Consider the following 21278-nt stretch of genomic DNA (forward strand, 5'->3'; position numbering starts at 1 on the left):
AGTGTTTCTTTTTTTAACCCCTGAAAAATATAGCCTACCCAGGCTTCTGCGACACAGCTGGTGGGGGGTGGGATAATTATGGCCAGAGTGCAGGCAATGCTGAGGGCCAGGGGGTGGGGAGAGCGGCTGGGCTCCTTTTGGCTCTCAATAAACCATGGCCCCTTTATGTTCAGTTCCATTCATTCATTCATTCATTCAACAAAAGGCTATTCAACAAAAGGATATTGAGGACTATATTCTGTGTTAAAAACTGCAGTGGCTCCCACTTCTGGGCACCTAAACACAAGACTGGGTGCCCTGCATCCATTATTTCATTCCCTCTTCATGATGGCCTTGCCAGTAGGGCCCAGACTCTGGTCCTTATGGACCCTTGGTAGGAATCAGACAAAGGACCCCCATCTTTTAGGCAGACCCATCCTCAAGACAGGATGTGTCCCATGTCAAGCCCAAGGCAGGCTGAACTTGAACCTCCCAGCACCCCTAACTGGGTGGCTTCTTGCACAGCAACCCGGCCGCCCTGCTCTGAGGTCAGCATCATGGTCCTTTTTGTACAGGTGGGAAACTGAGGGACCCTGGGCAGGAGGACCCAGGTATGCTGGGGGTTTGGTTGGAACCTGGGCAGGCTGTTCCCAAGGCCACGGCCTCTCCAGGAGTGACTTGAGTTTCCTGTAAGCCCAGAGCAGCGCACACGCGGTTGGGCAGAGCCGGCAGACAGCGGGAGCTTTGGTGGCCTTAGCTCATTCATGCCTCTCTAAAATGCGTCTGGCCGAGGTGCGCACGGCCATGGGTGCACACTTCAAGGGCAGGGTGCTCTCTTCAAGGGCAGGGTGCTGTGCTGCCCTCTGTGTATTCCTGGGACTAGGAATGCAGCAGGATCTCGGTCAGTACTGGTTGCATCAAAAAAAAAAAAAAAAAAAAAGGCATGAATGAATGCATGAATGAATGCATGATCACCGCCCTCCCACCAGAGACTTCAGTCTGACTGGGTAAATGAGACATGTATTTGGGGCTATCACATGAGACAGTTACAAAGAGAGTTCATGTTTTGCCAACATGTGTTCATTCACCAAACAGTGATTGAGCTTTCACTAGGACCAGGCATGGTGCCAGGCCCTGGATGAACCATGGTGAACAAGATATGGTTCTGGCCTGGCAGTGTCTGGAATTCTGGAGGAGGGAGTGCCTGAGTGGGTCTTTGGGAAGGTGCCGGGGCATTGGATGAGGAGCAGGGAGGGAGAAAGGGCAGAGTAGGGGAGGGTCAGACCCTGCTATTCCCAGGCCGTCCCAGACATTCCCCTGATCTAGAAGAAGAAATTATCTGTGGAAATGAGGGGTTGGGCTGTGGGGGGCATGAATCCCCCCAGGCCTGGGCACAGTGGAGCCCAGATGGCACTCTGCAGGTCAGCCAGGATGACTGAGGTACTGACGTGGAGGAGGGAGGCCGCTGGTCAGCCACTCTCCCCCCCCAGCTCTCTGGCACTGTGCTGAGCACCCTCCCTGGGACAAGGACAGTCACTTGTCACAGCTCTAACTGAAGACACTTCTGCAGTCTGGGATGGGATGCTCTTGCAATCCTAAGAGGGCTGCAAGTCTCCCTCCCTCTCTTCCTCTCTAAGGCCAGCCCTCTCCTGGGATTTTTCACAGCCCCCTGGGGAGGAGGAGAGCTGGGGCTCCAGCTTCTCCCTGGCTAAGGGATTTTTTCCCCAGGCTCGCTCCTGTCTGCCAGCCAGGCCACCTGTTAAACTTTGCAGACCAGGGCTGGAGGGAGACCAGTGGGCTGTGGGCCATGGAGTGGGAGTTCCCCAAGCCTGGTGGAGTTCTGGGGTGGAAGGGACTTCAGTGGGAAGGGGCTCCTGAAGGCTGTGTGACCAGGGGCAAATGGAATCCCCTCCCCCTCCCATCCTGTGTCATATGCTCAAACCAGGAGCAGTGGGCTGTGCAAATGAACATGCCACATGGGGGCACACGCCACGTGCGTGGTGCAGATGTGTGATAAGCTGGCCTAAGGTGGGGGTCTTAGTGATGCTCAGGGAAGATGGGGGTGGGGGTGGGGAGGAGTGTGACCCCTTGGCATCACTGTGTTTGCTGTACTTCTCAGGGAGTGTGTCGGGATGCTATGTTCCTTGACCCTCGACCTTTGGGGTCAGGAGGGGTCCCTGCCAAGTCCTTTGAGTCGAGGAGCAGACATCCGCCCCGGGGGAGGGGGGAAAAGGGGCTTCCAGGAGAGGACGCCGGTGGGGCGTCGTGAGAGGGGGAGCATAAGGCGGGGCTGGTGCGGAGGGGTGGCGGGAAGCTGGGCAAGCCCCAGCCTTCCGGCGGTGGAGGTGTGGGGTCGGTGGTGGGCTCCCAGGTGCTCTCTTTTTAAAAGGCCGGCGGAAGCCGCGCGCTCGGCCGCACCTGCAGAGCAAACTTGGCGGGCAGGGCTTGCGCCTTCCCGAGTGTGGCGGCAGCAGAGTGGGCGTCGGGCTGAGCGGCTGCGGTCCCCTCGCCCCCTCGTGCTCCCGGCGCCCGCCCCCTCCCGCAGCCTCCCCTCTCGGCGTCTTCCTCGCTTGCTCGCTCGCTCGCTCTCCAGCGCGCTCTCAAGCTCGCTCTCCTTTTTTCTTGCTGCCGTGCGGCTGCCGCGGCGCCCCCGGGCGCCCGCATCTCAGCCGGCTGAGCTCGCTGCTCGGCTCACGTTCCACTCCCTTCCTAGCCCGGAGCCCTCGGCCAGACCCCGCACCCCGGAGCCGCCTCCTCTCTCCCTCCGGCTCGGACGTCGGGCTCCGCGGCGGACGGAGCAGGGCTGCCCGCCGCTCCCTAGCTCGCTGGCTCGCTCTCGCCGGAGCAGCAGCAGACCGCTGCGCGATTGGAGGCGGCTCGGGCCGGGCGGCCGCCTGCTCCTCCCCGCTGCGTCCCGGACTCCGGGCGGCTCCGCGCCGGGCTCGGACCGCAGCGTTCGAGCCGCCCGCCGCGGCCCGGGCTCCGGCCACCGCGAAAAGCCAGCCTCCGGCCGCCGCCTCCTTGCGCCCCCGGCGCGGGCGGGTGCGCCACCGAGTCCTCGCCGGCGCGCGGTGAGTTGTGGCCCGCGGGGAACGGGCAGAGGGGACCGTGCCCTCCGGCCTCTGGGGCGCGAGCTGCGGCGGGGACTCCAGGGCTCGGGGAGGTGGCCTCTGACGAGCTCCCGGGCTCGGAGCTGCCCAGAGGGCCGGCGGACCGGAGCTTTCGGGGCTGGAGGGCGCGGGACCCGGGCTAGAGGGTCTCCCCTCGGGGCTGGGGCCGGCTGTCCCACCGCCCCGAGACAGGCAGTAGGGCAGTGGCTCTTTCGCGGGCCTGGGGGAAAGTGTCTCTGTGCCTGGGGTTGTTTCGGGTTCCCCCGACTGGGGGGGTCGAGCCCGCGCTCAGGTGGGGGCGGCGGCATCAGAGCGCCCCCTCTGCGGAGAGACAGGGCGGGCGGGGGCGCGGGCCGTTCTTTGCCCCGGTTCCCCACGGTCTCCCGGCGGGAGAGCAGCGTCAGCCTCGCGCGCCTCTGCTCCTTGACCCACACCAGCCCCGCGTCCCGCTCCCGTGGCCGCCCCAGCGTCGCCTTCGTCTCCGACCGACCCCGGCGCCGGAGGCTTGCTCTCGGCGGAGGCGGGATGGGACGGCACCCCAGGGTCTGGGGTCTCCCCGCGGCCCCGGGACTTCACGGTCAGGTGCTTCTCGGATATTCGGGACCGACCCTCTCCGGGACCCTGATGAACCTTTGCTTCTACGCGGCCGCGGGGCGGGCAGCCGGGCCGTGTCCGTGTGTGTCCGTGTGTGTGTGTCCGTGTGTGTGTGTGTGTGTGTGTGTTTTCGGGGGGTCCCTCCGGGGTCGGCTTTCCCCGGCGCTCAGGAGCTGAAAGCGCCCCCTCCCCGCGCGGGGGCGGGGCTGGGAGGGGGAGGCCCCGACTGCGAGAGGCGCCCCCGCACCGGGGCGGTCTGACGCTGTTTGTGCTGAAATGGGGCGGCAGTGGCGGCGGCAGGGAGTCCTGAGGCCCGAACCTAAGAGCGACCCCTACCACAGGCCGCGAGTGACACCCCCGCCTTCAGACTTTCGGTCCTGTTTGGAGGAGACTCCTTGTCTCTTTCCCTACTCCGGTCACCCTCCCTGCCCCTGGTGCGGGAGAAGCTGCTTTGCGGGACTGAGCTGGTCTTGCTTAATGGGGTGCCTCAAGCCGCGTGTCTGTTGGAGCCGTGGTTAGTCTGTCTGCCCCTCTGTCAGTCTGGCAGAAAGCCAAATGACGGTGGAGGGAGGATTGTGTGTGTGTGTGTGTGTGTGTGTGTGTCTGCCTCATAGTCCCTCCTCTCCTCCGTTCTGGGGTGAGGTTGGGGGCTGAGGGCTGGCAGGGCGGCCAGCTCTGTAAGAGTCTCCATACTGGGCACCCCGTTCCCACAGCCTCCCATCCCTGGGTCAGCTCATGGTGGAAGTGAAAAATGTTCTAGTTGCCGTTGCCTCTTCCCCAGGATGTGTCCTGGGTCTGCCTTGCTTTCTCCCTGACTCCACATTGGATGCTGGGCCCCAGGCTCTGGGTGGGCACCTCTGCGCCTCAGAGGCCTCAGGGCATGAGGTGGTGGGAGAACTTCCATGAAGAGGTGAGGACTTGCAGGGGCTTTTCTGATGACCTCTCGTGACGTGGCAGAGAGAATTCCCACGGAGCAGTCTGGAGGCCCCTGGGTGTGGTCATCCACCGGACAGGGCAGGGGGCTTATCTCCTCTCCTGGGCAGGCCCTGGGACTAGTGGCAAGGGCCCCCGAAGAGGCTACAGCGGGGAGTAGGGGTCAGAGCCCTTGCCCCTCTCCCTGATCCCCAAGAGGACCACCTCCTGGAGGGCCTTCCCAGCACCTAGTGTTCTGTCCTGGGGATGAGGTGGGGAACCTTTGGGGATGGTGCCTCTGAGCCTCTGCTTAGCCCCGGATGGGCATGCCTGTCCACTTGTGAAGTTGTTGACCACTGTCTTCATCTCCCCCCAACTTTTGTCATTCTAGCCCTCAACTTTCCCTTGAATGTCAACATCTTCACACCTGTCAGGGACAAAAACATCAAAAAGCTCTTCCCTCCTGAGGTCTTGCTCGCTTCTAGGGCTACCCATCCCAGGGGCATTTGCTGTGAAGAGAGATTCAGAGACGAAGAAGGCAATGCTTAACCCAAAGGAATGCTCTACCGGTGGTGGATTTTCAGGAGAGAGATGTATGGGATGTTGGGGGCGGGGCATGCAGCACATCCCATAAAATAGGTCCTGAGCTGGCAGAAGGGGAGGAGGGAGCAGGCCAGGAGTTTAGCTGCCTTTTTGGCTTCAGTGGTCCAGCACAGGCCGCTCCTCCCACCTCCCTCCTCTCTCCTCTCTCCTCCCCCAACTTTCCTCTGTGTGGCTTCATTCTGTTGGAGGCTTGACATCTCCAGGAGGGAGCGCCTTGCACAGCAGCAGGCAGGCAGCTGAGGTAGGTGAGAGAGTCAGCGAGCAAGCCTGTGGACGAGCAGTGTGCTGGCCAGACGGGTCGGGGGCGGGCCCAGACCAGAGGGGCTCTGCAGCCCCCACCTGCTTCCTGAGGGGTCCCCTGCCCAGCTTCCAGGATGCTTGGCCACACCCGAACCTGTTCCACTGCAGGGGGACAGCTGGCAGGAAACGATGGCCCCAGGACCATGGGCTTCTGAGCTTCATAATTACAGCCACTAGATACATCCTCTCCCCTAGACAAGTGTGGGGCCGGCAGCCCCTAATTACCACTGACCCCAAGACATCTGCCCACCCCTGCTGTCCTCCTCTGCTCAGTCTAGCACCCCATTTTCCAATGGGCAGGCCCCACTGGCAGCCTGGGTAGCTGGGCCCGCCAGCTGCTGGATGGGATGTTATCTCACTTCTGCAGAGAGAGGCCGCCTTTGCCACCTGGAGAAGGCGCGGGGGAGCTGGCATCTGGGCTCTGGCCCTGCTCACTGGGGCTGGCAGAGCTGCTGGCTGCTCAGGCCAACCTGAGGGAGGAGGCTGAGGGGCTTCCCCTGGTGGGCAGCAGGCCCGAGTGGAGGGCACCAGCTTTCTGGTCCTCCCCCCGCCACCACCCCAGCCTGGTGCCGGCTCCTGGAAAGAGCAGGGAGGGCTTGTTTCCGTGTCTACTCTGCCCTAGTTAGCAGGGGAGTATCAAAAATTAATCTCAAGATCTCACTGCCTTTGGCCCTTGCCGGAGTGCAGGCTGCCTTTTCTCTGGCTCCTGGGAGCTCTGTTTCTTTCCTGGCTGTGCAGCTTCTGGCCTCCCTCTGTCCTCTGCTCTGCTTCTCTTCCACTGTCTCCCTGCTGCCTCTCAGCCCAACCCCAGGCATGTAGCTTTGCCTTCCCAGCGGGCTTCTGCTCCCCGCCAGTCCTGGAGTCAAGCTCTGGGGGCTTCTGCCTCAGTACCGCCCCCCCTTCTGCTCCCCCAACCTCTCTTTCCCTGCCTGAGCTTTGCTCCTGAAAGGGAGGCTTATAATGGGAACTCGCTCAGGAAAGATGAAGCCTGCCCTGCAGCCCTGCCCCCCAGCCCCCCAGCCCACAGGGCAGAGAGAGTCTCTAGCCGCCTGTCCAAGTTTCTCTTGGCTCCTTGGAAAAACGAGCACCACAAGGATAGCAAAAATCACCCTTAAATGAAAGCTGATGACTCCCGTCGAAATGTTTTATAATTAACCTCACCGTTTAGCAATCTCGTGGCAGCAGTGAGGCATAAATATATGTGTACACACGTATATTAAATAAATTGGGGAATGCGGTGCATAATGCCATTATCTGGACCCCATTCAATTAAGGTAGATATTATCTGCAGTAATTGGGAAATGCCAGCCCATAATGACAGCCGTGCCATTTCGGCTCGAGCCATGCTGACGAGCAAGCTGTAGTGTCTCCTAAGCCTCCCTCTTCTCCTGGAGAAAGCCCTGGCCGCCCAGGGGCTGTGATGACGCCCTGGGGAGCTCAGCTGCCTGGCGGTCCCAGGCTGGGCCACCTGCATCGGGACCAGGAGGTTGGAGTCCTCCCTGGGTCCCCCACACTCAACCCTCGCAGCCATCCCTCTGTCCCTCAGGGGGACAGACTAGTCTCTGGACCCGTGTTCTGGCTGGGCTGTGACTTCTAGTAACACTTCATCGCTACAGGGTTATTTTTAGATTTGAATATAGAAATAAAGATTGGGGACTTGACCTGGATTCTTAAGTTTTTGGCCGGTGATCGCTTCTCAGATGTCACGGCCCCTTCTTTGTGCCTGGCCTCAGGGTGCCTTAGGGTGGGAAGTCTCCCCCACAGCTGTGGTTCTGTTCGTGGCTGTGCAAGGCAGTAGGGTTTGGACATGGACTCCCTAAGCCAGTGGGCCCCAGGTTTCCAGGGCAGTGCCGGGGTTCAGTGGGGGGGACAGGAAGAAGGAGGAGAGAGGAAGAAACAGCATTAGCAGGAAGCCCACATTAGCAACAGCTGCAAACAAAGGCACTTGCCCGCTTGGATGTTGTGCTGGAAAACTGGATGGTCCTGGCAAGTGGGGGTGGGGTGAGTTGGGGCCAGAAGGAGAGGCCTGGGGGTCTGCATGGGGGCTGCTGGTTGGAGGAGACCTTGAGCAAGCGTGAGCTTGGTGGCTGGCCCCCTGGCTCTGGGAGAAGGGGAAAGTCAAGGCTGGGCATTTTCTGAGCTGAATTGGTGGGACCCAGTGCCAATGAGATGTGCTTTCTTTGCCTTGCAACTGATGGGAGCTGCTGTGGCCTTAGCAGGTGGCTGCCTTTGAGCCTCTGGTTTCTCTAGTCCCGAGTCCCTGTCTGCTGTGCTCACAGTGGGCCCTCCTTTCTCCATCCACACGATGGCCCACAAGGTCCTGCTTGATCTTATGCTTGGAGCCCGCTCTGACCTCCTCTCCTGCCTCTCTCCCTTCCCACTGCCCTCCAGTCATGCTGACCTCCTTGCTGTTCCTTGAACAATGAATGCTAATCATATGCCCACCCCAGGGCCTTTGCACTTGCTGTTCTCTCTACCTGGGATGTTTTTCTCCCAGACACATGGCTCGTGCCTTTACTGTTTTTAATCTCTGCTCTAATGCCACCTCCTCTGAGAAGCCTTCCCTGACTATCTTTTTCTGAAAAAGCTCCTCTGGGTCATTCCCTTTCTCCTTACCTGCCTTGTGTGTCTTCATAGCCCCTTGATCCCCTGAAGTGCCACCCATCTGTGTGTAGATGTATTTATTGTCTCTCCTGCGCCACTCCCCCACTGGGATGTTGGCTTCCCAGGGCAGGTGTTTGTGTCTGTTTTCACTTCCAGCGTTTCCCCAGTGCTCAGAACGGAGTCTGGCACACGGCAGGAGCTCAGCACGTATTCGGATGGCACATTGAATAACTGAATGGTCATGGATTATATTCCATGCCTGCCCACACAAGAGGGTTGTAAGAATTCAGGGCAAGGTCTGAGCCCCACTCCGGGAACCTGGAATGCTGCTGCAGACCCCCACTCCCTGCCCTGGGCTCCACACTGGTGAGGGTGGTGCTGTGCTGGCTCTGGGCAGGGACCTGGCTTTGTCTGGTTGTTGACTGAGAATTTCCTGCATTCTGAGCCTTGGGCTGGGCACTGGGACACCGAGATGAGGGCGGTGCTGTGCACCCAGGCCCTTAACGTGCTCCGAGGCTTATCAGTGCCCAATAACAACACACAGAGAGAGGCTTTATGGCACTGACTGTGGAGGAAGGAGATAACAGGAACTAGAATCATCAGGGCAGTCTTCCTGGAAGAAGAAGTATCTCAGTTGCTCACTTGAAGGGTAAGCCTCACAGGGAGGAGGCTGGAGGGAATCCAAGGGTCAGGGAAGCATGGGCAACTGGTTTGTTTCCCCCTTCTTAGTTTCCGTTGGCATGAAGCTCAGGAATTATGTCCTCCATCCCTTCCTTCGTTCCTTCCACACGCATTTCTCAGTACCCACCGCATGCTCAGCACAGAGCCAGTCACTTCTGAACCAGGTCCTTGTTTTGGAACAGGGAGAGGATGGGTTTTGAAGTGAGGTCTGGGGTTTCTGAACTTGAGAGGTTCCTGATCAGGCCAGGGAGCTGGAACAGCTCAGGGAATTGAAGGGAAGGGGGCATGGGGTCCAGACCCCCACTCTTCCCTCCTTCTTGCTCTTAGAACATGGCTCGGGCTGGGTCAGTGCCTGGAGCAGGGCTACTCTTCCTATTATTCTAGAACTAGATTACCTGGGAGAGAAGGGTGGAAAGACCCCAGGGATCACTGTCACTTCCACAGACCCCAGGGGGGGATGCCAGGCACCGTGCAAGCTGGGATGCAGAGATATCAAGATGAGGATGACGTGATCCCCTCAGGTTGTGGTCCAGGTGGGGAGAGGGTTGTGCTGCTGGGCTTTGAGGGAGATAATTGGTTACCCCCTTTCCTTAGGGACCCAAATCATACAGGTGGAGGTTTGTTGCTGGTGCAGCTGGGGTGGAGCGGGCTTCTGATGACCTGCTTCCTGGGTTAGGCTTTGTCCATTTGAAAGGAGACTGTCTAGCAAACCTCACTTCTGCCCAGCCAGCGCAAGTCCCCAGGGTCAGGAGAGAGGGGGGCCTTAGAGGTGACCTGCAGTCCCAAGGGGGTGAGGGTGGTGTAGGAAAGGAGGGAAGAGGCCTCAGGTTCTCCCTCACTGTCCCCTTTGGGGAGTGGAGCTGCCAGCCCCTCCTTCCGTGGAAATGTGAAATGTGGGCGATGAGGCGTCTGAACAGCTCAGAGGGTTCAAACCCCACTCCACTCCTCCATTCACAGTCCCTGAGTTCTCCCAGCACCTGGGCTGGGCTGGGCCCAGCAGAGGTCAAGGTGAAGAGAGCTGAAGTAGGTGCTGGAGGAAACTGGGGCAGGCAGAGGGGAAGGGCCACCATAGGTCCGGAGGCCTGGCTCAGGAATGTGAGGAGGGTGTGCTGGGGACCCCGGGCAGGCGGGGAGTCCTTTCTGGACCTGGCTTTCCTCGTTCCACCCGCTCAGCCCTAGGGGCTGGCCTGCTGGCCTGCAGAGGAGTCAGGAGGCTGAGCGTCCCCTCGGAGGGCTGGAGGGGGGACTGAGCCGCTCTGGTTGTGGCCCCCACCCCTGGAAGCAAAGTGCGGGGTCCCTCCCTCCGACTCTGCCCTTTATTTCGTGTTTGGGAGAATTCTATTTCTTTAGCTTTTGGAGAAGAAAAAGCAGCTCAGTGAAAACTAAATTGGAGCTTATTAAGTCACAGTAGCTCTCTTCTGGTTGTTGTTTTGTGGTTTGTGGTTCTTTATGGCCCAGGCCCTGGCTGGAGAGGGAAGGGTTGAGGTCAGGCAGGAGAAAAGCCTGGAATCCTGCTTGTTAAGACTTGGAAGGGGTCACTGAGGTAGGTTTGGCCAGTTCCTCGGGCGTCTGAGAGACCCTCAGGTGGTGGGGCTGGCTGGGCTAAGGGAGGGGTGAACTACAGCTCTCCCCCCAGCCTCCCCTCCCCCATCCCCTTTCACTGAGGAGAATGTTCTGGAAAATGCCATTGGCCAGTGAACTATTGCTCTACCCTGTGCTCCTCATCCCTTCCTGCCTAGTTCTGTCCTCCCTGGAGAAAGGATCTAGCAGGGACAGCAGGGGGAAGTGAGTAAGGGGTTCTCCCTGGAGAAAGGATCTAGCAGGGACAGCAGAGGGAAGTGAGTAAGGGGCTGAGGAGGGAGGTGGGAAAGGGAGACTGAGGACGGGAGAGGAGACCCATCTGGGGGTGGGTGGCCATCGTGGTGATTTCACCTCGGGCGGGACCCCCCCTAACTGTCCCAGTTTGAGCTTTCCTGGCTGTTTTGGACCTGGGGGAGTGGTCTGAGGGCTCCCAGCACCCCCCCAGCTCCCCCCTCCCCTGCAGGTGGAGGTGCCCCGTGGGGGAGGGAGGATCAGCCGGGCTCCCCCTGTCCGCCCCACCCCCAGCCTCTGCTCTCCTGGCTCCTTTCACTCCCAGGTATTTTTACTTTTCCCTGGTGCCTGTTATGCTGATCAAAGGAAGGAGGGGAGGTTGAAAGAGGCGGTGGTTTGCCCAGCTCTTGGAGAAGCTCGGAAAAGGCAGGCCTGGTAGGTCTGAGGGCTGGAGGGGACTCGCTGCAGGCAGGCTGGGACCCAGTCCAATGGAGAGAGGCCTTGCTGGTGTCTGAGCAGCTTGGGGCAGGGCCCGGGGCCTTGCGGTCGTGATTCTCATCTTGCAAGTATTTGCCTTTCTCCTCACTGAGGCCTCCTTCCCCTGTGTGGCCTCTGTCCTTGCCCTGCCTATGGTGTGTGTGTGTCTGTGTGTGTCTGTGTGCGGGCACTGATCAGCCCAGAGGTGCTTAGGCTTCAAGAGAAGCCAGTGTTGAGCCCTCACGAAGGATCTGGAAGCCTTTGCAGGGCCTGACTGTCAGAAGCTGCTGTGCATTGGTTTCCCAGCCTGAGTCTGCCCTGTTGCAGCCTCGGCTCACCACCTTGTCCTGATGCCAGAAATCCCTCCATTTGAAATTCAAGAAAACCAAGCCTGACTTCCTAGGATGTGGGAACTGGGCAGGGCCTGAGAGACCCTCGGGGCCAGCGTGGTGGGGTGGTCAGGGCCCGGGCGGCCTGCCCAAGCTCCGTGTCCCTGGGCTGTGTCACTGTTTGACGTTTGGTGCCTCAGCTTCGTCATCTGTGTGATGGGGATAAAAATCCCACCTGGCTCATAGGGATGTGAGTGTCACCTGAGAAGCACCTGCGTGGTGGCTGGCACACAGCGCTATGTTGTCCTTCGCTGTTATTTCTCCATGGGGCACAATTGGCGTTTGGACAAGACAGTGTTTCATTGTGCGGGCTGTCTTGCCCATGCCATCTCTGACCCTGCCTGGATGCAAGCTAGTAGGTGACTCTCATCATTGTGACAACTGAAATGCTCCCACAGGGACAGGATGGCCTCCAGACTGGGTCTTATTCCAGCCCATCCATTTTACAGATGTTGAAACTGAGGGCTCCCTAGGGGACAGGTGTGGCCTCCAGCAGGGCAGCAGCAGGACTGCAGGGTGGTCTGAGGCTTCTGCTGTTTCTCTTCTGAATCCCCTAGAACTGGCCTCAGCAGCTAGTATCCCCCATCCCCTCACTCCCCACGGCCCCCTGGGAGAGAGATCTGATAACTCACTCACACAAAGGGGTGAGTGCTAATGAGGGGTCCACACAGGTGTAGCTGCCCCGCTCTTGTATTTTAACAGCTCTTAAGCCTTCCCCAAAGCACTACACCAGCCCTAGGTCACTGAGTCCTGGCTTCCCGCCAGCTTCCCCAGGCTCTCTCAGTGTGACTGGGGCTGGCTTTGAGTCCTCACCCGCCTTGACTTGCTGTTTGACTTCGGCAGAGTTATGTGGTCCCTCTGGGCTACTGGTTCACCTGCAGAGGGGGCTGAGGAGAATTAAGAGCCATACTCTTGGCCTCTGAGGAGCTAAACGGAGGAGGGAGCATTCTGATGCGGGGGTAAGATGTGAGGTGAGGGTTTAGAAGAAACCCGGGAGCTGAGGTTGGATCCTGGGGTGTGCCCCCTCTCCTCCTCTACCCCTTGTGCAGACCTGGAGCAGTCAGGGCCTCTGTGGGGTGGGGGATGGGTGGTTCTGAGACCACCACTTGGTATTGATAGAGGGACCATATTTCCAGGGACACCTCCCAACCCAAACACAAGCTCTTCTTCCAAATGGCTAGGGAAACTGAGGCACAGAACGGGTGAGTGGCTGCTGGTCTTCATTTGACAAACCCATGGGGAAGGGGGCCTTGGGGTCGCCCCCTAGCCAAGCCCTGGCTCAGCTTTCCGCCTTTCTCCCTGGGGCCTCCTGAGTCGAGGGCAGGGAGGTTGCTGGTGGTAAGGGAAGGCTGGGCCCACACAAGGAAGTCCTGGGGAAATTAGCCCAAATTAGCCATGAGAATGAGGAAGAGCTGGTACTCCCTCCTCCACCCTTGCAGATAAATATTTAATCACAACAACAATAATAACGACCGTCATCATAACGTGCACTAGCTCAGGCCAGAACCCAAGCCCCACTCGAAGAGGGAGGAAGTGGGGAAGAGAGAAGGAGCAAAGGAAACTAAGAGAGAAAGACCCTTAGAGAGGGGGAGGGGAGGGGAGGGGAGGGGAGGGAGGCCCAGCAAGAGAAAATGAGCCTCAGTTGGGTTGACCGCCCGCCCCCCTCCCCCACCACCCGCCGGCCGGGGCAGAGCAGCTGGGGTGGAAATGGGAGGGTCCACCGAGCCCTCCCCAGTTCAGCAGGAGAACCCCAAAGCCCCGGCAGCCCCAGCTTCTCCCTGGCCTTCAGGCTGAGCAGCTCTCAGCCAGACTTCTTCTCCTGGGCCTCGTTGGCTTTCCTTGTCTCTGAGTCCTCAAGGAGCCCAAGTGTGTCTGGTTCCAGAGCTGGGAGCCAGAAAGCTGGGTTCCAGGCAGCGTTCTGCTGCTTGCCCGCTGTGTGACTCGGGTCAGGTGCTCTCCTGCTCTGGGCCTTGGTTTCCTCGTCTCTGAAATGAGCTGTGCCCTGTGGGACCGGTTTCTGCCTGCTCCTTCCTGTGGGTGAGTGTTGAGAGGGGCCTCTCCTCTGCCCAAGCCTCCCAGGCTGTTGCCTGGGGAGAGAGCTCTCTGAGGCCTCGGGTCTGATGGTAGTGGGCACAGGCCTTAAGAAATCTTCAGACACCACCCAATTTCTGCCTCAAATTCTCCCATTTGGACCAAAGTTGAGCAGCAGCTGGGAGGAAACCAAGCTCAGGAGATTTGTGGAGTCTTTGGCTATAACCTCCAGCATCTCCTGCTCTCAGGCTCCTGATGAGAGATCCGAATTGCTAATGTCTTCTTTGGGCTTCTCCTTGATTCTCTCTCTCTCTCTCTCTCTCTCTCTCTCTCTTTAAGGTTGGTAAGAGGAGAGCATTGGAGCTGTTTTCCCCTTGATGCCAAGACCTGCCAAGCTAGGAGCACTCTCCTCCTTTCACAGTCATCCACCAAGAACAGGCCTGCAGGACGTGGGGACCAAGCCCAGAGCTTTGCTGCACCCCAGGCACTCCCTGCCATCTGGGAGCATGGCCTGTGCCCGTAACTGAGCGTTGCCTGCGGGGCGAGGAACACCAGCATGGTTCAGCCTGTTGGCTGCCATCAGCCGCCCTGCTGCTGAAGCTGCACTGGAGAGACTTGTGGGGGCTGCTCTGCCCCTGCTCCCCCAGGCTGTGGGCCAGGGGCCCACACGGCTAGGAGGGAGGCCTGCCATTCATGGGTCTCTAGGGATTTCCGAGATGCCTGGGAAGAGGGGCTGGGGCTGGTGGTGGGCCCGGCTGCTCCTTTGCCTGCTCCTCAGCCTGTCTGGGCCCTGGGTGCCTTCCTCCCTGGGGAAGCCCAAAGGCCACCCTCAAATGAATTCCATCCGCATAGATGGTGACATCACTCTGGGAGGCCTGTTCCCGGTGCACGGCCGGGGCTCAGAGGGCAAGGCCTGCGGAGAACTCAAGAAGGAAAAGGGCATCCACCGCCTGGAGGCCATGCTCTTTGCTCTAGATCGCATTAACAATGACCCGGACCTGCTGCCCAACATCACGTTGGGCGCCCGCATACTGGACACCTGCTCCAGGGACACCCATGCCCTGGAGCAGTCGCTGACCTTTGTGCAGGCGCTCATTGAGAAGGATGGCACGGAGGTCCGCTGTGGCAGCGGCGGCCCGCCCATCATCACTAAACCTGAGCGCGTGGTGGGTGTCATCGGTGCTTCAGGGAGCTCGGTCTCCATCATGGTGGCCAACATCCTTCGTCTCTTCAAGGTTAGTGCCTGCCCAGCTCCTTTCTCTTCTTCTCCTCCTGAATCCGAGGGAGAGAGTGTGTTTCCCAGCTCCCCGAGCAATCTCTGAGAATTTGGGGCTGACCTGTGGTGAGGAGGGACCCAGCCCCGTGGTGCTGACCATGGTGCTGAAACAGCACCTGCTGCAGGCAGCTCCTTGATCGACTCTGCTCCTCTGCGGGGAATTCTGAACCGGGAGGGGAAAGGAAGTACTGGCGAACAACAGAAGGGAGGAGGAGATGGGCAGACAGAAATATAAAAAACCCAGACAGATGGACGAATAGAAATTTAGGTAGATAGAAAGGTAGACAGATTAAAAGATAAACATAGAATGGGAATGTGAATGTTGGAGATTGCCAGGGAGAAAAAGCAAGACTTTTGTTTTGACATTGTTTTTCAATAATTGCAATTGCCAAGAAAGATCTGTTTTTCTCCCGGGTAGCTGAGAAAGCCCCGCATGGCCCTTCCGCTCCACCTCAGGATTATAGTTAGAAGATGTGTCCTGATTTTTTGGATGAGGTGTTGGCTACCGCAGTGAACGGAGATGAGAACGGGAAAAGGCCTGGAGGAGCGGGCAGTCCCTGTTTCTGGTGCCCTTGGCCCTGAGCTTAGCCTCCCTGGCTCATTACCTTCCTTCTGCCCCTCTTCCTTGCACACCTTTCTCCCCTTCCTTCTGGAATCCCTCCCTGCCCCCTCCTTGCCGCCTCCCTTCCTCTCTTCCTGGGGCAGGAGCTGCTGATTTGCAATTCAATTGGAGCCAAGTGCTTCGCTAAGCTGCTAAAACTACTGAAAGCTACTGGGTAGAGAGAAAAACATTACAAGCATTTTACCAATAATTATGTGCCTGCTTCTCTCTGGGAGCCTCCTCGTTTGCTGTGTGTGCGTGTGTGTGTGTGTGTGTGTGTGTGAGAGAGAGAGAGAGAGACAGAGAGAGAGAGAGAGACAGAGAGATACAGAGAGAGACAGAAAGACAGAGAGAGAGGGAGAGAGAAGAGGGTGAGGGAGGAGGAAGTGGCACAAATGGAGCCTCTGGGTCCCTTCTTCACTCTGGTGTTAGATTCTTGGCCTCTGGAATTGGCCCCTTGCCTCCTCAAAGGCTCCAGAGTTAGGGAGTGGACAGAGAGAGGCTGTTTGGCCTCATGCAGGATGGGAAGCGCTGAGGCTGGAGCCGTCTCTCCTGGACCCTTTCTGGAACACGTTTGCCCAATCCCATGATGCATCAGTACTTGGGGGGCATTTCTGGGGGCCGGGGTAGAAGTGGGGATGAACGGTGCGAATGTCTCTGTGTTGGCTGTGAGGGTAGGTGGGAAAGAAAGGTGGTTGAGTTGTCCTGTCACAGCAGGGGCGGGGTTGGAACTTTGCCATAGGCTGGTCTGGGCCACGTGTGCTCTGCAGTCCTTGCCTTGGGGCCTTCTTCCTGTAGTGTTGGTTTTGCTTGATGATCCAGATGAAAACATTATTTTAATTTAAAAACAAATGGATGCATTCTGAAGGATGCAAAATCACGCTGAAGCCGGAGACTTGAAGGAGACTTTGCCTTTGTAGCGGGCAATTTGAACAACCGCTGGGGAGCAGTGTTGCTTGTGGACATTCGTTGGTGGGATGGTTGGGGAATGGGAAACTGGTCCAGTCCCTCCACCTGCCCAATTCTGCAGTGAGGAGTAGAGACCCAGAGGGGAGGGGGAGCAAGGCTCTGTGGTCCCAGGGCCTAGTGATGGCTTCGGTGAGCTGTGTCACCAATTCAGCCTGCCTTCCCTGGGCTTGGGAGGTGAGGCGACCTGGGTCATCCTGACTGAGTGGGGCACAGCCCCCCAGCCTTTGAGAAGACCAGACTACAGGTGGGGCTGCTGCAGTGTCCTTTTCTGAGCTTTGTATTAAACACCTTGGTGAGTCTGTGTCTTTTAAAAAGTGTTTTATAAAGATGATAAAACAACGTGATTGGGCCCTTGGGGCTATGACATTGGTAAGGGTCCTTCCCCACCATGTCCTAGAGGGGAACCAGTACGCACTTTATAGGGAGGTGGAAAAGATCAAAGGAGCTGAGAGGTGTCACCAGACACATGGCCAAGGCTCTAAGAAAGGTTGCTGTCAGCATGAGGCCTTGAAGCGGGTTCTTGGAAGCCCCACACAGCAGTGGGCTGTGACTGCTGTGCTGACCTCTCCCAGGATGGGGAAGGTCGCTGGTGGGGTGAGGGGCTCTGGGACCAAAGGGCCTCACCAGCCGAGGGCTCTTCAGCTGCCCATCTGGTCACATATGAATGTGGCGTGGCCTGGGTTTTGTCCTGCCCCGAGAGCAAGATGGGACTGGGAGGTAGAGGCCTAGGGAGGGGAGAAGGAAGGGGGACGGAAGGGGCCTGTTGGGAAAGGAAAGGGGACGGGCGGTGGGGGAGATGGGGAGAGAGGCAGAAGGAGACAGCTGGCTATGGTCCGAAGTCCCTGGGTCCCTTTTAAGAGCGTTAATGTTCCAGGCTGGCGACAAGAGGGCTCCTCAATAATTAAACTGGTAGAAATGAGAGGCTGGGCCAGAAACTGAAAAGCCATTTACAGAGACAAAAAGGTTGAACTTTGAGGAGGGAGGTCAGGTGCAGAGCTTCAGGCAGGGAAGGATGAGGGAGGGGCATCTTGGGGGCCAGGGGAGCTGCGGTGTCAGGTGTCTGTTTCAAAGGGCATTGCTGCGCCCCAGCCCCGCTCCCTGCCAAGGCTATTAGTGGGGTCTGCTGGGAACTTCCCCCCAGAGGCTGTGATTACAGCTCTCTTTCCTCCGTGAGGTGGATTTCCTGTGCAAAGCTTAGAGAGGAGCTCTGGGTTTGGGGGCACGTGGGGTAATTTCCTGCCTGGAGAATGCTGATGGGGTTCTGTCAAGGCCAGGGTATGAGCAAAACTCACACCTGCTAGAGCTGGGAGGGGCCAACTTCCTGTCGTACAGTTGTGGAAACTGAGCCCTGATTAAGGGACGGGCCAGGGCTGGGAGTCAGGTCCCAGCTCCCAGAACTGACTCCTTCCAGACTGCCTGCCCAAAGCAACTGGGTTGGAAGTGGGGCCTCAAACCCAGGCCGTCATTAGGGATCAGAAGCCCTGACTTCGGGAAGTTGTGGGTCTGACAGCTCATATCCTTTACTCCCCTGTTCCCACCCACTCCTTCATCTTCATTTTGGCTCCATTCTCCTAGTCAAGGGAATATTGATGGAGCTAAAGACTACTTTTCAGAGGAGAGCCTAACGCAGAGGATGTGACCTCTACAATGCTGTGTCATGGGGACAGCCCAGGTTCTGAAGCCAGTCAGATCTGAGTTTGAATCGCTGTGCCACCAGAGTTACCTCACCATATCCACCATATCTACTCACCATACCAGTCACTTACACCATAGTATGAACGAGTCAGTAATATCTTTTCCTGAGAGCAGTTATTGTTGGGGGGAAAAAGAACATAGTAAGTGCCCTGGAAGGAAACAGTTTTCCAATCCTTGACCTGTAAGAGCTCAGAAGGATCCAGAAATCATTGCATTGAGTCCCTCATTAATTTTGCAGTGGAGAAAAAACAACAACAACAACAAAAACTGAGGCTTGAAGATGGGAATGTGGCCTAGCACGGTGGGTAAGCATCTGGAGACTGGAGCCAGACAGCTTTCGCCACCTTGGCAAATCGTTTAGCCTGTTTGTGCGTCGGTTTCCTCCTTTGTAAAAAGGGGATGACAGTGGTCTCCTAGGCCTGGTGTGGGAATTAAGGGTTAATGTCCAGAAAAGGCCTAGCCTGGTGCCTGGCACACAGTCAGCCTGCAGAAAATGTCATTGCACAGCTTGTAGCTGGGCCTTAAGTCAGCATGAGAGGCTCCGTTGATGTGGAAGAGGCTGGGCCCGGTGGGCAGGGACAGATGGTGACCTTTGAGGCTGATCCTGGAGAGGACCGGCCATCTGCTGGGCCTCAGGTGTCTCCCTGTGGTGTGGAGACTGAGTGGCCAACTTAACTTGCAGGTAATGAGGGTTTTCTGGCCGTCACCACAGTGGGGTTTGAGCACTAAGACTGGGGTGGAGTGGAGAGAGGGCAGGAAGGGGCAGGTGGGAGAGGGGATGCCAGCCAGCAGGTGGAGGGCAGGTGCCCAGCTTCCTAGGAGAGGCCGGGCCAGGGACACTGGTGGGCGACATTGGCTCTCTGTGCCACGTCAGCCTGGCCTGTGAGGGCTTGTCCCTCGCGGGGCTGTGAGTGCTGGTAAGGGTCTGTGGTGCCTTTTAGAGAAAGCTGCCTGCCAGGTGCTTGGCTTGTCTGCCCCTCAGTGCCAGGCCCAGGGCTCCTGGGGAACCTCTGTGGCTCAGCTGATACCCCATGTTCTGCTTGAAAGTGTTTTCACTGCACAACCAGGAGGAACTTTCAAGAGGGTCCACCCACTCTCACACAGCCTGCCTGTCCTTGAAGACAGCTCTGTGCTTGCAGCGCCCAGGCCAAGAGACGTGGTGGCATTTTTGACCTCTGCCTTTCTACCATCTGCAGATCCTGCAGGCTCTCCTTTAGGACACGTCCTCGTGCTGGAGTCTCCTCAACCCCCACCTTGTGCGCTCTCACCCGGATCCGGCAGAAACCTCTCTCCTCTCCCTGCTTCCAGACAGGCCTTTCCACAGCCCAGCCTTTGCTCAGCTAACAGAGCGACCTTGCTAAAAGCCAAATCCAACCTGCTCCCCACCCTGCTTAAACTTGTTCTTGACTTTGCATTGCTCTTAGATTAAAACGCAAACTTCCAAAATGCTTGCCAGTCTGACAGGCCCTGTGCTACCTGGTGCTCTGACCACATCGTTTTGCCTCTCCTGGGTGCACTCCATACCAGTCCTACTGTTTTCTTTATGTTCCTTGAAGACACTGTGCTGTTTGCCCACCACAGGGCCTTTGCACCTGCTGTCCCGTCTCTATTGGAATGTTCTCCTCCTACTCCTTGAGGCTGCATCCTTCTCATTCAACCTAAAGTTTAAGTGGACGCTCTTCAGAGAACCACCCTCCATCCCCCAGTTATTCTATATTATTTTCCCATCTTCCCCTTCATGACCCTCACCACAGTTTGTAGTCATGTCCGTATTTCTTTGTTTGTTTTCATGTTTCTCTTGGCTTCCCCTCTGGGCTGCTGCCTGTTTTTGTACGGCCCATGAGCTGAGAATGGTCTCCGTGTTTTAAATGGTTGAAAAAAAATTAAAAGCAATATGTCATGACACAGGAAAATTATATGAAATTCAAATTTCAGTGTCTGTAAAGTTTTATGGGAGCGCAGCCATGCCTGTTCATTTACATATTGTCTAGCACTGCTCTTGAGCTATGCCCTTGGAATTAAGTAGATGAGACAGAGACCATCAGCTGACCCCTGCTGGCCTCTAAGTTGCGCCTGTAGGATCCCAACAGATGCCAGGTCCATGGGGGGCCCTCAGGAAATCATGGCTGAAGGGACTCACGGAGAGTGAGCCATTTGCAGCCCCCATGTCTCCCCAAACTCTGCAATGACAGCAGGGGGGCCCCCGTCTGCAGAGCCTGCATGAGCTCCTGGCTGTGGGGATAAGTGTAGGTAAGCTCACTTTACCATGGGGTCCAGCCACTGGCCACCAGTGCCCACCACTTTGGTGACCCCTGGGCCACCTGTTTCCTCCTCCCAAATACCTCCAGCCCCTTGCTGACTTACGGAATTCTTTTCGCTTAATGCTTTGTTCCCCGTTAAAGGGTATCCCCATGTCCCACTATTGGCTGTTGTTAGAGATTTGTCCCAAGAAGGCTCACTCAGTGCATGTTCGGGGGTGAATGAGGGACCCTCCTGAAGAGGTCGTTGGGGTAGAATAATCGCAGCATTTACATGGCATGTGTCCTGTGTCAGGGTCTGCCCCAGTCCTCACAGCAACCCCCAGGGGTAGGTGTACAGTGGTTATCCCCATTTTACAGACGGAGAACTGAGGCTCAGAGAGGCTAAGCAAATTCCTCAAGGTCACACAGCTAGTAAGTGGTGGAACTGGGATATGAACCCAGGCTGTTTGACCCTGAATCTACCCTTTTTATCCCTCTGCTCTCCTCTCTCTTGGTCATCAGCTAGTCTTGGGTGAGATCTGGCCCAATACTCACTGTGTGGCCTTTCTGAGTCTCAGTTTCTGTATCTGTAAGAAGGAGTGTGATGATACTCATTAGGCAGCAGCGATAAAGTACGCAAAGCCTTTAGCGGTGCTTAGGGGTTGCCGGTGTTACGAGAATAGGTTGGATAGACATTAAGGTGTGAGAGGGGGTCGGGGAGGAGCGGAGGAGGTGTAGGAAGTGGTCTTGCTGAGGGTGACTGTCAGGGCCCGTTCTCCTGAGGTGAGGACCACGCAGCCCTCCCTCTGCTTTTACAGCATTTCTCTTTCCCCCAAACCCTAGGTGTCCCTTCGTGGTGGGAGTCTGGGGAGGGGGCCTCAAGACCCAGGGTCAGACCAGCATCTAAACAGAGTGGGGAGGGAGGTGAGGTGAGGGGAACAGCCCTGACCACTGAGTTGCCAATTCTCTCTGTGCTTCCGGCAAGTCCTTCCCTGTGGGTGGGGC

At 57.6% G+C, this 21278-nt stretch overlaps 1 protein-coding gene across 20 annotated transcripts in view; it reads left to right on the forward strand.

The window, feature by feature from the left end:
• The first annotated feature begins 1541 nt into the window (after window positions 1-1541).
• Window positions 1542-21278, forward strand: part of GRM4 (glutamate metabotropic receptor 4) — a 111214-nt gene continuing 91477 nt past the window's right edge. For 6 of the 20 annotated variants that reach the window (XR_010946871.1, XR_010946872.1, XM_067753296.1 and 3 more), the window contains exons 1-2: window positions 2300-3050; window positions 13832-14727. Coding sequence is in view for 17 of the 20 variants with exons in the window: in XM_067753296.1 (XP_067609397.1) it covers window positions 14209-14727 (519 nt within the window). In the remaining 3 variants the exon portion in view is untranslated. Of the gene's footprint in view, window positions 2008-2295; window positions 3051-3147; window positions 3672-4328; window positions 5440-7546; window positions 8752-13236; window positions 13499-13831; window positions 14728-21278 lie in introns of those variants that run through there. The other 14 variants (XR_010946870.1, XM_067753298.1, XM_067753299.1 and 11 more) reach the window with 9 other exon arrangements.

Source organism: Pseudorca crassidens, chromosome 10, assembly GCF_039906515.1.
Source record: "Pseudorca crassidens isolate mPseCra1 chromosome 10, mPseCra1.hap1, whole genome shotgun sequence".
In the NCBI taxonomy this organism is placed as follows: Eukaryota; Metazoa; Chordata; class Mammalia; order Artiodactyla; family Delphinidae; genus Pseudorca; species Pseudorca crassidens.